At 52.2% G+C, this 15,712-nt stretch overlaps 1 protein-coding gene across 1 annotated transcript in view; it reads right to left on the bottom strand.

The window, feature by feature from the left end:
- Nucleotides 1-224: 224 nt before the first annotated feature.
- The window catches only part of LOC144949660 (NEDD4-like E3 ubiquitin-protein ligase WWP1), a 70,192-nt gene continuing 54,704 nt past the window's right edge, over nucleotides 225-15,712 (bottom strand). The window contains exons 11-23 of the mRNA XM_078879647.1: nucleotides 15,432-15,516; nucleotides 14,227-14,358; nucleotides 13,352-13,433; nucleotides 10,442-10,513; nucleotides 7,532-7,620; nucleotides 6,852-7,011; nucleotides 6,508-6,641; nucleotides 5,994-6,134; nucleotides 5,296-5,416; nucleotides 3,796-3,900; nucleotides 1,843-1,939; nucleotides 1,087-1,159; nucleotides 225-471 (exon numbers count right to left, since the gene is read on the bottom strand). Of these exons, the coding sequence (XP_078735773.1) occupies nucleotides 372-471; nucleotides 1,087-1,159; nucleotides 1,843-1,939; nucleotides 3,796-3,900; nucleotides 5,296-5,416; nucleotides 5,994-6,134; nucleotides 6,508-6,641; nucleotides 6,852-7,011; nucleotides 7,532-7,620; nucleotides 10,442-10,513; nucleotides 13,352-13,433; nucleotides 14,227-14,358; nucleotides 15,432-15,516 (1,391 nt within the window). The 3' untranslated portion in view covers nucleotides 225-371. The remainder of the gene's footprint in view (nucleotides 472-1,086; nucleotides 1,160-1,842; nucleotides 1,940-3,795; nucleotides 3,901-5,295; nucleotides 5,417-5,993; nucleotides 6,135-6,507; nucleotides 6,642-6,851; nucleotides 7,012-7,531; nucleotides 7,621-10,441; nucleotides 10,514-13,351; nucleotides 13,434-14,226; nucleotides 14,359-15,431; nucleotides 15,517-15,712) is intronic.

Below are 15,712 nucleotides of genomic sequence, written 5' to 3'. Positions count from 1 at the left end.
GGCGGCGGTGGCGCTGATGATTGAGGTGGTGGTAGGAATGGTGGCGGTAAAGGTGATGAAGGTGGTGGCGGTGCTACTGTTGTCATCGTTGTCGTTGCGATGCCTCCGAGCCTGGGCCTTGCGACGGCCTCTCCCCGCCCCCACGCCCTCCCGCGCAGCGAGCAAACGGAGAAACGTCGCGACGTTCCATCGGCTACTGCCCCCCCCCCCCACGCGCCCGTTCACAGCCGGCACGGGCAAGACGGGACGAGCGGGCGGGTTGTCATCGCCCGCTTGGGTCGGCCGCTCACGGATCAAAGCAGGCCCCACGGCGCAATGGTGGTGGGCACCACGGACTGTGGCGGGCGAGTCTGCGTGCGTGAGCGGTCGGGTCATTCCTGGCCGAAGCCCTCCGTCTCCTCGATGGCGTAGAGCAGCTTCTCCTTGAGCTGCTCGAAGCTTTTGTACGGCGGGAGGTCCAGGCGGTTGAAACTGTGCAGGAGAGAGTGGGGGGGGAAGGGAAAATCAAAGACAGATATGGCAAGGCCTCGCTTAACGCGTTATAACGCGGTTTCCCGAGCGGTTGCCGATGGACTACTTTCTTGAGCTGCGCGCTATCCAAGCGGTGTAGGAATTGTGGGTGGTACGCACGGAACGATGCGGCTTGCGGCGGCGTACCCTCATCTCAGTCGCTGCGTGTGCGTACGACGCGTCTTGCCAAACTTGCCAAACTTCACCGTGACATTACGTCTCATGGGGCAATTGCTTTCGCTCGACGCTTTTTTCGATAAAACGCGGCACTTATCAGGAGCGTTTAGACCGCGTGAAACAAGCATCTACCGTAAAAGATAAACATCCATCGCTGTGTACAGGTTTTTGTGGATTCATTTCTCCTGCACGTAAGTGGTAGAGCTTAGTGACCGGCCTAATCCGTCGCCTTTGCCACTGCAAACGTGTCTGGCACGCGTCCCGGCAGCTTCTTCGGCAACTCCTTCTTCGGGAAACCTATCCGATCTCACAGCTCCATCTCCACGGTGCACGTGCCACTCCTTCCCAAGTCTTCAAGGCAAGAGAGAGGAAGGGTGGGGGTCATGGGGGGGGGCTCACCAGGTGTGGCTTCGAGGCAGCCAGGTGTCTTTGCCGACTTTCTCGATGCAGAACTTCTGCGCTCCGTTGCTCCCTGAGGACACACGAGGGTACGGAACAGACTCGTCGGACGGCACGGCTTGGTGGATCACCCTCAAGATTTGTGAAATGTCCAACTCGCCCCAAAGAACATCCCCCCCGTATTACAGCCTTCGACATTTTGGGGGCGAGTGATGTCAGCGAGCACCTATTAAGGCCGGCAGGGTACAAGGACCGGTTCAGTTGTGGTGTGTCACTAATGTTGGCCGTGAGCAGGAATCGAACTCGGGTCGCCAGGTTCGTAGCGCAGCGTAGCGCTAACCACGACACCACCGCTCCCCTCATTGGGATCGCGTACACACAGCAGCAGCTTCAGCAGCTTCAGCAGCATAGCCCACCCCTTTGCGACGAAAAACGTATTATTTACATTATTTTGCTGCTATAAATGTCCAAATTATAAGTCCATTTTGTTTGAGCTATCATGTGTAGTCGCTCCTGAAAAATAAGTTCATATCTCAGTGGGGCTTTGCCTGGTAGGATGGGGATGATTTATTTGTATTTGTATTTTTGGTCGATTTGTTTACCTTTCTTGCACTTTGCGCGACTATCATGTTGTTGTAATGTCCTTACCCAGTGTCTCCTTACCGGACACCTGTGAACAAGAGCTTCATAGCTCATCGGATTCCTCCTGCAGTCTAAACAAGTAAGATTGCTGAGCGAGTGAAAATCGTCGCTCACCCATGAGTTCGTTGAAGCCTCCGACGGGAAGGCGGCACGTGCCCGTCACGAACTGGAGCAGGCGGGTCCTCTTCTCGTTGTCCATTTCCCGCACCACCTGTCCCCGCCACAAAGAAACGGACGAGCACCGTCTCGATTTAAAGCTTCTTTCGTGACTGCAGGGATTCATCTTCTTGGTTCTTTCGGTAAAGTCATCACGTAGAAGGGAAATAATAAAATAATAAAATAAAACATAATAAAATAATTCTCACGACGTTTCGGCCACAACGCAAGCAGCCGTCCTCAGGTGAAGACCAGGTCTGTCGGGGAGACAGCGTCACCTGACGACGGCTGCTTGCGTTGTGGCCGAAACGTCGTGAGAATTATTTTATTATGTTTTATTTGATTTTTTTATTATTTCCATTCTACGTGACTTTACCGAAAGAACCAAGAAGAAGGACGAGCACTGCTTACGCAAAGCGTGCTCACAGAGTCAACGCTGGGTGAGAGGGGGGGGTGGGGGGGTGGACGGAGGTGGGGGGGGGGGGATGGCCTGGATAGTAACAACAAGAGCTACCAATCTTGATTTGAAGCTTACGTCACTGCAGGAATCCATACTCTGGTTCTTTCGGTAAAGTCACGTGGGTAGATAAGTAAAATAAAACAACTCACGACGTTTCGATCGCAACACAAGCGGTCGTCATCGGGCCGCTTGTTGCGATCGAAACGTCGTGATTTGTTTCATTTTATTTTATTTCTAGCTACGCGACTTTACCGAAAGAACCGAAGAGTAACAATAGCTACAGCACAAAAAAACGTAGCTACAATAATAATAATAAGGTGGTTATAATGCGCACGTAACGTAAAGCGAAGTTTAGTTTTTTGCCCGAGGGGAGCCCCGAATGGCAGCTCGTCCCCGCGTGGGCACAAGGCGGCTCGGCGGCACGGTGAGGCACGGTGAGGCATGGTGAGGTACGGTGAGGCACGGTGAGGCACGGTGAGGTACGGTGAGGTACGGTGAGGCACGGTGAGGCACGTTGAGGTACGGTGAGGCACGGTGAGGTACGGTGAGGCACGGTGAGGCACGGTGAGGTACGGTGAGGCACGGTGAGGTACGGTGAGGCACGGTGAGGTACGGTGAGGTACGGTGAGGCACGGTGAGGTACGGTGAGGCACGGTGAGGTACGGTGAGGCACGGTGAGGCACGGTGAGGCACGGTGAGGCACGGTGAGGTACGGTGAGGCACGGTGAGGCACGGTGAGGTACGGTGAGGCACGGTGAGGTACGGTGAGGTACGGTGAGGCACGGTGAGGTACGGTGAGGCACGGTGAGGTACGGTGAGGCACGGTGAGGCACGGTGAGGTACGGTGAGGCACGGTGAGGTACGGTGAGGCACGGTGAGGTACGGTGAGGCACGGTGAGGCACGGTGAGGCACGGTGAGGTACGGTGAGGCACGGTGAGGTACGGTGAGGCACGGTGAGGCACGGTGAGGTACGGTCAAAACAAGCAGCAACCGCTGCAGCGGCATGCGTGCCCCAGCGAGGCGTGGTACGGGGGGACGGGGTGCGGGGAGTGGGGGTGGGGCAGGGGGGACGGGGGACGGGGTGCGGTGTGGGGGTGTGGGGCGGGGGCCTGAGTCGACCGTCTTCCCGCGTGCGAGTGTTGGTTGTGTGCGCGGTGTGTGGAGCGGTCGTCGGAGCACCGTGATGCAAACCCGCCTCCCGCCCCCCCCCCCTCGTCGTATAATACTCGGCGCGGTGCTGTGTGCGTACAACATCACCAACCGGAGGGACCAACTGCGGTGGTCGGGCGTGGCGCTACCCACACCACCCACTCTCGTGCCGGCCTTCACGGGTGCTCGCCCTGTGACACTTCCCCCCATCGATCGGTCTGTTAAAGGCTCTACGGGGGTGCGGGCGGGGGGGCGCGCGGATCTTTGTCCCCGCGTGGTTCACGTTGGAAGTGCACCGCACCTGCCAGAACCACACGATCTGCTTGCTGTTGCGGTTGTAGTGCCTGTAGATGGTGCTGCGCTGCCAGTCGGTGAGGTCGATCTCCTGCATGCCGCACAGCATCAGCTGCGGCGGGACGGACGTGCGTGGGAAGGGAGTGGGCGGGAAGGAAGGCGGGACACGGTGTAGAGACGCAAACACAATCCACTCTCGTCCCAATATATAATCGGGCGATTGTTTACCGCCGGTTCTGGCTGCCTTCACCGCTTTTGTCTGCGGTGTTCCCGGGCGTGGAAAAACAAAAAACGACGGCGTGACAAATTCTACCGAGATCGCGATTTGCATGAACGACGCCGTATTCAATTTAAAAAAATTACATTCGTAATTATATTTAAAGTTAGAACACTTCCTGGGCAGATTTTGTCACCGGACCGCCGATTGTCTCGGACCGCAACCACACGGGTTAGAGTGAATCGGTAAGTCACACCGATTGTTTGTTGTTGTGACTTGCTAACCCCGCCCCTAACCGGGCAGCTGTGAAAAGAGCTTCATAGCTCATCGGATTTCTCCTGCAGTCGAGATAAAGATCCTCATTCTGGTAACGTAAAAAGCCTTGAAAATTGGTGGTACACCAGCAGGCCACGATAGCATTCAGTGCACCATCAAGCGCTGTGAAATCATTATGATCATCAGCCGTGGTTAATCCACTGCTGGATGAAGGCCTCCTCAAAGCCGTTGCCATCCCTTCACGGTATTGCGATTATAGTCCACACATTCTGTCCAAACGCCACTACAAAGTGACAAACGGTGGAATGAACAAAATGTCATTTAAAAGCAGACAAGGTCTCCCTGGCGTAGCCATCTCATCCAATCGCTCCGCATAAAAAAAAAACAATCTTACACAACCCATACAGCCGCACAAGCCTTCTGGCGGCACTTAACTTCAGGAGCGTTGATTCAAAACACACAAAGAACACCACCACCACCATCAGCAGAGTGAGACGAGCTCGAGTCGAGGCTGTGAGCTGCCCGATGTTTACCGGCGAGCGTCGCATCTTTGCCGTATGGGTCCCAGATACGGGAATAAATCACTCAAAATTACTATTTTACGGCACTCGTATGTATAACGCGCGGTGTTATCGCATTGCCCTGCATGTCGTAACAGCAAAGACAAAGATCCCCCGTGTAGCCTAAACAGACTGTTGGGGCGAGCGCTGTTAGCGAGCACCTATGAAGGCCGGCACGGCACACGAGGGGGTGGGTGGCCAGCACCACGCTCGGCCGCCTTTGTCTCCCTGCTGGCGATGTTTACACACCGCGCCAGGTACTCGCTTGAGGCTGAGTCGACCTAAAGCAGTCTCTGGACCGGTTCAGATAATCGTCACCGGTGTTGGTGGCCGTAAGGGGGAATCCAACTCGGGTCGCCGGGTTCGTAGCGCCGCGCGCTAACCGCTGCACCACCGCTCCATACCTGTCGTAAGAGCGCGCACACGCACGCACACACGCACGCACTCAACGCACCTCCAGCTCTTTCTCGTCGAAGTACTGCAGCCACTGCAGAGGCACCACCTCGTTAAAGCCGTCGAGGAAACCCTTGGTCTGCTCCTCCACTCCTCGCGAAAACCGCCACTCTGACATCAGCCTGCGCGGGCGCGAGTGCACACACCCACCGTTCAAACCCCTGGTAGTTGCGACGAACGGACGTGTCAGCGAGTAAGTGGGCGAGCGGGTGGGCGAGTGGGTGGGCGAGCGGGTGGGCGAGCGGGTGGGCGAGCGGGTGGGCGAGCGAGCGGGTGGGTGGGCGAGCGAGCGGGTGAAAGAGCGAGCGGGTGAAAGGGTGAGCGGGTGAAAGGGCGAGCAAGCCAGCAGTTGAATGGACGAGCTAGTGGTTAAGCAAGGCTGCAGAAACTTTGGAAAAGAGATGGTGACGTTGGGAGGAGGGAATTCCACAGAAGGGGCAGTGCGAGGCAAGAAGTGAAAATGGAAGTGTTGTGACCTGCACAAGGTGAGTGCGTGGGTGAATGATTGGATGGATGAGTGAGTGGATGAGTGGATGGATGAGTGGGTGGATGGGTGGGTGGGTGTTTTGTTGAGACCTGCAACTTGGTGAGTGGGTGAGTGAGTAGGTGAGTGAAGTTGGTACGTGAAGTGGGTGAGCGGATGAGCGGGTGAGTGAGTCGGCACGTGAGTGGTGCGAGCGGGTGGCCAAGCGTCCGAACCTGATGTACTCTTCCTTGTTCTCCTCCGTGACCTGGACCTCGCTGCCTTCGGGCTTCAGGTCATGTGACTTGATCTCCCCCAGGATCTCCATGTCAACCGCAAAGAACATCTCCAGCCCACACTCCTCGATGTTGTTGTCACTGCCCGGGGGGGGGATTAGCAGCGAAGCCGTCGAGCCAAGGTCAGCTTAATTTATTTTAGTTTAATGATAATAATTTTTGTTGTTTGCTGCTGTTTTTAGTTTTTTTTACACTTTGCATGAGCTCCGTCCGTCCGATCGGAAACTTTCCCGGCGCATGCGACGAAGCTGTTGCTGCAATGAGGGGGGGACTCCCCCCCCCCCCCCGTTGAAAACCGGCCACACTCGCATCAAAGCGTCGCCCGAAAACTTGGGAGGCATTCCGTCGCCGTGCAATGGCTCACAACATTTGCAATACCATTGTAGCCTGTGGCTTGTCTGATCAAACGGCACACGGAAGAGAAGAACAACAACAACAACAAGTGCAGTCTCACCGGACCCAGATGAGGGAGTTGTAGAACTCCGTGTCGATGGACTCCAGGTCCTTGATGGTGAGCTTCTTGCTAAGCATGCGCTTGTAGAAGGGCAGGCTGAAGCCCGTGTCGATGAAGCGCCCGTGGTACAGGGCCTGCAACCGGTGACGGGGGAGGGGTGGGTAGGAAGGGGGGGTAGGGGGGGGGGGGCGCTCACATTATTCACCACCGCCACCGCAGTCGGCGCCACCGCGGGAACGCTCGGCAGTGGAGCTGGAGAGGATCGCCTCGATGGTTCGAACGGTAGTGAACGTCTCGCCACCGTGGCACCCCGTGGCACTAGCGCCGATCGCGCTCTCCCCTACCATGGCGATGAAGCGGCCGATGAAGCGGAAGTAGGCGAGGTGGTCGGGGTTGATGCTGGAGGCCGGGTTGATCTGCAGGCAGTAGTTGTTCTTGCCCGCGTACTCAAACAGGCAGTACATGGGGTTGAGCACCTCGTGCGAAAGCAGGAAGAACCACTCCCTGCGCAGGCAACGACGCGTTCGGTTAGTACGACCACCCCCCGCTCCCCTACGACCCCCCCCCCCCCCCCAAAAGATGTGACTCCCCCCAATGGGATGTGTGGGAGATGCCGGCGGCTTCGTAGGAAGGGCCTTCATCCAGCAGTAGATTGATTGCGGCTGACGATGACGACGACGGAACATAGATCACCGTTAACGAGAGCCGTACGCTCGAACGCTACGGAACAACTCCGCGTGGATAAAGACGGCGCCAGCTGCCGTAGAGTTGCGGTCGTGTCGCTACGGCTCTCTGCGGTGAGTACAATGTCTTTAAAAACAACGGCAACGCCTCTCCAAGTAAAATTAACGCCGAGCCCCTCGCGGTGTGCGAGATTCAGCGGTGAACGGGAAACCCCGAACCCTGCAACTTGCAGACGTCTCGGTCGGAACGGTTCAAAGGTTAACACCTCCCGTATTTATTGCCGGAAGGGTTAAAAAGCCTATTGCTTTTTGTTGTTGTTGTTGGACCAACGCGCACGCACCTGGCAAGGCCTCCGTAGTCCAGGCCTTCCTCCCCGCGGAAGATGATGTAGAGCCTCCTCCGCAGGTCGTAAGGCTTCATGGCCATGATCTTAGTGGAGACATTTGAGACGGGAACAAAGTGACGTCACACTCACCAGCCGGTTAGCGCACACGACTGACCGCCCCCCCCCCCCACTCCCCAAACGGCACCGACGATTTTGCCCGCACCTCCCAATTAGCACGGTTGGCTACGTACGGTGCGAAAGAAGTTCAACATACGTGCATATATGTAAGTATGACCCACCAATCGCTAACGATAACAATTGTTGATTCGCATCTACATTTGTGACCACATCTTCAGGCGCTGGAGCCAAACGAAAGAGAAGATAGATACTACTACCCTTACATTTTGAGAGAGAGAAAAAAAAAAACCACAATTCTGTACGACACAATTAAATAATTGGAATTAAATACAAAACAAATAACGAAATCAATAAACTACTTTATTTTTGAATGAGGGCTCAATTTAAAATCGAACGGTTCGATTCTCCTGCACGCAGCTTCGGGGCATCGTCCTGGTGGGCACCACTGTCCACTTGGCAGCAGCTGAGAACAGCGGTTCAACCACAGCTGGCCAGAAAACCAGGATCTCAACCCAGGCACTCAAATCCATCTATTCATTTATACAAAAACATTTAGTATTTTTTTTTTACAAAAGCACAGTTTGTTCGTATTCACGTCGGGCACTTCTTGTAAGCGTTGTACAAATTATTTCAGCTTTACGCTCTCATTAACTTTTAACTCGGCGTGCCGAAGAAAAGAACCAAAGCCTTCATTTTCTGCAGTTCACACCCCCGCCACCTCCTCGGGCTTGAATTAGCGAGGTCACGCGCCCCCCAGCAGCGCCGTCCCCGAGTTTTATCGTACGACCGGTTCGTTCTACGCGCGTGAACGCGGAGCGAGCACGGACAGAAACGGACGGGGGGGGGGGGGGGAAGGGGAAATTGGACTTCCGCAAGTTTGGCCAAAAGGCCGCAAAGGCCGCCCGGATTGTCCGTCAACAACAACAGCGGCGGCGGAGGCACCAACGCAGGACGGGACAGGATCTTGGCAGAAGCGGCGAGCGAGAAATATTAAATTTCGATTTAAAGCTTTCGTAAAGTCACGTAGAAGGGAAATAATAAAATAATTAAAATAAAACATTATAAAATAAGATATTTATTTTACCATGTTTTATGTTTATTATTTTATTATTTCCCAAAACATAATAAAATAATTCTCTCATTTTATAATGTTTTATTTTTATTATTTTATTATATCCCTTCTACGTGACTTTACCGAAATAACCAAGAAGAGAAATGTTAATTTAAAAAAAGACAGCATTCAAATTTTGCGTGATAAAATATAAAACGATCGCTAACGGTATCCAACCTCTCCTCCCTCCCCCCGATATAAATACTGGGATGTAAAATTCTCATTATTATGCTTAAACACGTAGGCTTTCGCGTCAAATATTATCCATAAGAGTTTTTGGTTTGTTGGGTTAGAGAGTGAGGTTTACTCTCCAACACACCGGTGTGCTGTACTAGTAACGGATTGGCGCGTTTCGTTTACGTGACAAACCTTACTAGTTGGCTGTGTCGGGTGGTGGCGGGTTTAACGACACATTCATATTTACGCGATCTGACCCAAAAAAACTTCCCCCCCCTCCCCTATTATGGATTATTACGCTTGCTTGCTAAGGAGCTCACCGATCACTCAGAGGAGGGTCACGCAAAATTACAGGAGGGCAACAACTGCCGTACGTACTTCCCAGCAGAGTGATTTGCGAGTGATTTATTATTCCACCATTGGAACCTCATTTGCCAGTAAAAAATATGATAATTGGTTTTTTACCCTTCTATCTGGCAACAAAACTGACACCTTTTTTACAAGGAGTCACGTTTGCATAGACCACAATACCTGCAGTCATAATGCAAACAAAAAACATAACTGATAATGTATGCACTGTCCTTGAAGTTGATTGGTCCACACCCGAGACAGCTTTCCTTAGAGCCTAGTCTCCATTGCTGTTGGACCAGATGACGCCAAAAGGCGTACAACTCAAAAACAGCGCACTATCAGAATATTGAGAGCTCGGGGTAAGCATTTACACTGTGAGACATCTCCTTTACCAGTAGCAAAATATAGTAATAGGTTTTTACCCTTTCAACTGGTACAAAAACTGACACCTTTATTCTGGCAAAACGTTGCAAATAAAAACCTTTAAAAGCGATCCTCGTAAACTTCTCACGAGGTGGATTTATTTTCTCGCCAACACACCACCGGATAATACTGAAGGAGTAACCATCGTTGCGTTCACGTGACAAACCTCACCTCATTGGCTGTGCCGGGTGGTGGCGGTGTTTAACAACGTATTTATATTGACGCGACGTAACCCAACAAAAACCCTTGACGATGGACTCTTTTCCCATAGACAAGTCCACATTTTTTACTGCGCTGCCATCTCCTGGCGAGCCCGGGGTACTACGCCACCACGACACCCACAGGAGTTGAGTTCTTCGAGATCTATAACCCAACTAAATTCGTTTTTATTTGACCAGGTAAGGGCCGCTGAGCTATACAGCTCTTTCTCAGAACCTTGGTCACAAATGATAGCTCAACGAAGTGGCTTCTCATTGTGTGGCAAGTTACAGCAGCCAAATATGCTAAACGCACGTTGAATCTAAGTGTGGAGGGGGGGAAAAATAAAATAAAAAAAAACCGGGAGAAAAACCTACACAATCACGAGGGAGAGACACATGCAAACTCCAAATATACAGCAGGCATCAAGGGTCGGGATTGAACGCACGACCTCCTGCATACTAGGCGAGGGAGTTAACATCTCACCACCGCGCCACCAGCTAACGATGACTATTCTCGTACCGTACCTGCTGGAAGGAGTCTTCGAAGAGCGTCTGTCTCGTCACGCTGATCTTCACGTGCCCGGGTAAAGCGTTGCTCTAAAACCACAGGGGAGAAGCGGCCACAGTGTCACAACTTAAAAGCAGATACAATCTATTAGAAAAAGATTAAGAACACTTCACATTTCGATTTAAAGCTTTCGTGGCTGCAGGGATTCATCTTCTTGGTTCTTTCGGTAAAGTCACGTAGAAAGGAAATAATAAAATAATAAAAATAAAACATAATAAAATAATTCTCACGACGTTGGAGAACAGGTCTGTCTACTTGACAGACCTGTTCTACACCTGAAGACGGCTGCTTGCGTTGTGGCCGAAACGTCGTGAGAATTATTTTATTACGTTTTATTTGTATTATTTTATTATTTCCCTTCTACGTGACTTTACCGAAAGAACCAAGAATATGAATCCCTGCAGTCACGAAAGCTTTAAATCGAAATTTAGCTCCAGTGGCTTCCTAACATCGGAAAATAAACATCTTTCCATTCATGCATTTACATGTGCGCTCGCTCACACGTCTCAGAAACATCGCAAGCGGCATGCATCTCATCTCAGGGACACAGGGACATACCTCCCCTCCCCACGACCATTCAGCGCGCACCTCCCAAAGTGTATAAACGAGCACAATTGCTGTATCAAGTAAAGAGAAATCCCAAGAGACCCGACCATATATATGGCATTTCTCTTTACTTGATACAGCAATCGTGCTGTGACGGTTCCACCTGAAGACGGAAGCTTGTGTTGCCTCCGAAACGTCGTGATATATTATTTTATTTCTATTATTTCTTTTATTATTTTTATTATAATTTTTTTTACCTACGTGACTTTACCGAAAAAACCTAAGAGTATGAATCCTTGCAGTCACGAAAGCTTCAAATCTAGAAGTGCATAAACGAGTCGACCGCGTAAGCACTGGACGTATAAAATAAAAAAAAATGCACAACGGCGAGTTGAGGGCGGGGATTACTGCGAGAGACCGAGGATGAGGCGGGCAGCCGAGGGCGAGAGCTTGTGCCCAATCTTCGCAGACAACATTCTGCGCGCGGCTACCCGGTGTCTGTGGTCTGACCACTCCGTACACTCGCGAATACCGGAGTCCAGTGGGGGGGGGGGGGGGGTCGCGAATAGGGAACTAGGATGCACTTAGTAACGGGCCAAAATGTGCTAAATCCAGAAGTCGCGCGTTGAGAGAGGGCTTAACTCTTTTACGACAGCGGGGTACACAAGAACATTGTTAATGTATTAGAGACAGGATGTATCACGGACAGGAGAGTACACAACAATAAGCATTCTTATGAAACATATTCCTGCGGAGGGAGCTGGTAGGAACGTTGGGTTGCTCGGTCAATGGCCAGGGTCAACGGCGGCGTGGTGTATTCCGCAAATATGCCGACTGTGAGGGCGGGCACAAGCCGGCGTGAGTAGGTTAAACGTTGAGTTTTATAAGGGCACCACGGGGTGACCAGCCCCTCCCCACCGAGCCCCACCCCTCCCACCCCCCACCCAGCCCCTCCCCACCCTCCCCACCCAGCCCCTCCTCTCCCCACCCAGCCCCACCCTCCCCACCCAGCCCCACCCTCCCCACCCAGGCCCTCCCCACCCAGCCCCTCCCCACCCTCCCCTCCCCACCCAGCCCCTCCCTCCCCACCCAGCCCCTCCCTGCACGACGGACACAATAATCCCATGTGGGCTGGTGTAACCAGGAGGTTCCTACCAGTATAACGTATTGCGGACAGCAGGATACACAATGATAACAACCCTATGAATAACACGTTGTTGTTGTCCCTCCCCACCAGCTGGTCATCGCGTCGCACGGCTCTTTCAGATGTGCTTTTGCGACCGCCTGGAATGCTCTTCCTTCCGATTTAAGGAAGCCATTGGAGCGTATGCGCTTTTAAAATTAGATCGGACACACATTTGTTTAGAACTGCTTTTTGTGCTTAGGTTGCTGTCCTTTCCCCGCACCTCCGATTAGCACGGTTTGGCTACGTACGGTGCGAAAGAGGTTCAACGTACATGCATGCATACACGACGAGAACATGATTACAAACAACCATCATGGGACCTCCTTTGCCAGTACCAAAATATGAGAATAGGTTTTCCCTGGCAACAAAACAGCTGTGTTAAGATGTTAAAACACCAAACTGAAACCTTTAACAAGGAATCGTGTTACTGCATTAACCACAAGAGACAGCCGTCGCCATGGTCTTGTCTCAGTGTTAGACCAAGAGAACGACGGCAAAAATCTACGTTTGTTGAACTTCTTTCCCACCGTACGTAGCCCAACATGCTAATAATCAGAGGTGCGGGGGAAGGACAAAAAAACTAAACACAAAAAAGCAGTTTTTAAGAAATTCGCATGTTGGACTTAGGCGAAAGGAAGACGAACAGTCCAGCAAAACCTTGGATTGCGAGTAACTTGGTATGCGAGTGTTTTGCAAGACGAGCAAAATTTTTAAATAAATATTAATTTGATAAACGAGCGAGGTCTTGCAATACGAGTAGTACGCGTATACGCTTTGTCTGCCGAGCGTCACGTGATCACAACTGATATGCGAGTGCTTTGGATTACAAACACGTTTCTGGAACGAATTATGCTCGCAATGCAAGGTTTTACCGTACAATGGAAATGCAAGCATCGAAAGCATTAACAGGTCGGGTAGAGCGGTATTTTTATCCCACTCATTTCAAACGCGTAGGGTTACACAATTCACCGCTGTTGGCCAACGTAGAGAAATTGGAACCGCTGAAAGTAACGTCACTTCGCGTGGTACCGCCGAACAAAGTGAGACAACGGGGGTCTCGGTTCGCGCAGACGAAAGAGTTTTGAAACGACAGAGCGAGCAAACGCACGGTCGTCACGACGCTGCACGCTCTCACCTGGCACAGGTAGCGAAACTGCCCCAACTTCCACCGGAAGCTGCGCTCGTAAGCGATGGGCACCCCATAGGCGCCCTTGGTCCTGTTAACGAACGGCAGATCCCGTCATATACATTCTATACACCATTGGAACCTCATTTGCCAGTAAAAAATATGATAATTGTTTTTTTTTACCCTTCTATCTGGCAACAAAACTGACACCTTTTTTACAAGGAGTCATGTTTGCATAGATCACAATACCTGCAGCCATAATGCAAACAAAAAACATAACTCTGATAATGTGCACTGTCCTTGAAGTTGATTGGTCCACACCCGAAACAGCTTTCCTTAGAGCCTAGTCTCACATGGGTTGGACCAGATGACGCCAAAAGGCGCTCTTGTTGCGAGATACATTATATACGTTCTATGGCATATACACAGCAGAGGAGAGCTCCTCTTACCAACTACTCTATTGCCCGCGGCTCCTACAATGATGACGGTGGTGTTGACGAGGATGATGGCAGTGGTGGTGGTGGCAGCGGTGATAATGATAATGATAGTGGTGGTGGGGGTGATGACATTGGTACAAATAGTAGTGGCTTTTATGCTGGCAGTGGTGAAAGCGGCTCACCGAGAAGCCTACGCACCATGCTGCGGTCCTAGAAGGTGGTAGTAGTGATGATGAGAATGATGATGATTGTGATGGTGGTGTGATGGTAGTTTTATGGTGGTGGCAGCAGCAGTAGCAGCAGCTCAGAAGCTTACTCAGAAGCCTTTGGTGCCTAGAAGGTGGTGGTGATGATTATGAGAACGATGATGATTGCGGTGGTTGATTTGTGGTGGTGGTTTTATGGTGGTGGTGGTGGCGGCGGCAACAGCAGCGCAAGGCAGCTCACCCGGAAGCCTTGGCGCCAGGCCGGGGGTCCTGGAAGGTGGTGGTGCGCGTGTTGTGGTCCACAAAGTAGCGGACGCCCTCGTTTGTGTAGCGCATCTCCCATCCCTCGGGCAGCGGCTCCTCATTCACGATCCTGCAGGGCAGGGGGACAGGGCTGTCTCTCTCAAAGCCTTGAGCCACTGGCCCGGGAACGGCTGCTTGGTACCTCTCAGGGTGATATTTGCTAACAATGATTTTCTTGAAACAGGTCATCTCCGGATCACAAATGGGTATGATAGCAAGGTCCCGATGGTAGCTTTTGATGAGAAAAATGCAGTTGAAGGGCTTCGATAGAGAGAAAACGAGTGTGATGTGAAACATCAACGCAATGTGAGAATAAACATATTGGCGGACACTGCTCGTCTGCCAAATATTCTGCTGTAGCGCAAGTCGTTTGACAATGCTGCATACAATCTCTATTCCTAAGAACTTGTTGTTGCAAACCCAACGGGCGTTTCATTGCGCCCACCGGCTTCCAACCCTAATCCACGGCCTAAAATTAAAACGCACTAACGGACTTCAACGTGCCGCCACTTCCACCGACGACCTCGCGGTTCGCAGCATCCTACGCGGCGCGTCTTGAGTTCCCGGTCACATTTAGACTTTTATAAATATCCACGCCGTATCGAATTGCCGCCCCTACCCAGGGACGTAAAAGCGGCCCAGGTTGACCGACGAATCCACCGATTCGCTCCGGCCACTCGCCCACCGGCGGTCGGTGGCCTGCGCTTTGCTCTTCCATCGCTGCTACTACTGCCACTGCCGTGGCCGAAGTCGAGGACTCGGGTCTGACACGTCGGCATCGCTCTGCTGCGAGAGATCCCAACGGGTATCCCCGCGGGCAAGACGCGATGCCGACAGCGCACGACGGGGATTACATTTGGGGTGGGAAAAAAAAGACCAAAATAACGTCCAAAACACAATGACGCTGTACGTATGTATGTTGAACGTCTTTCATACTGTACGTAGCCAACTGTGTTAATCGGAGGTGCGGCGGAAGGACAACTAAAGATAAAATGTAGTTCTAAAGAAATTATTTTTCAATTTTAAATTTTAAAATGCATAAGTTCCAGTGGCTTCCATGACCTAACGCAACATCCGAGAGGACGGTTTTCTAGGGGGTGTTGGGGGGGGATCGTGGGGAGGGGTGGGGGGGCGTCAGCCTACCCCTGTGTCCGAGGGTCCTCCCACTGCGTGGTGCGCGTGTTGTGGTTGACGAAGTAGACCCTTCCGTTCTGCTCCACCCTCTTCTCTGCGGGCGGCAACGGCACAGGAGGCAGGGGGGCAGTCGACAAGCGGCGACGTCATCATCGTCGTTGAGAGACGCGGGCGCGACGACCGACGACTACGACGGCTCGTATCGGTCGCGCCGCACCGCCGCCGCCGCCCAAATGAGCCGTCGGTGGTCACTCGTCCAGCCGTCGGCGTGGTTGTAAATTTCCACATTT

The sequence above is a fragment of the Lampetra fluviatilis genome, chromosome 54 (genome assembly GCF_964198595.1).
Source record: "Lampetra fluviatilis chromosome 54, kcLamFluv1.1, whole genome shotgun sequence".
NCBI classification, from domain to species: Eukaryota; Metazoa; Chordata; class Hyperoartia; order Petromyzontiformes; family Petromyzontidae; genus Lampetra; species Lampetra fluviatilis.
This window is presented reverse-complemented; position numbering and strand designations above follow the sequence as displayed.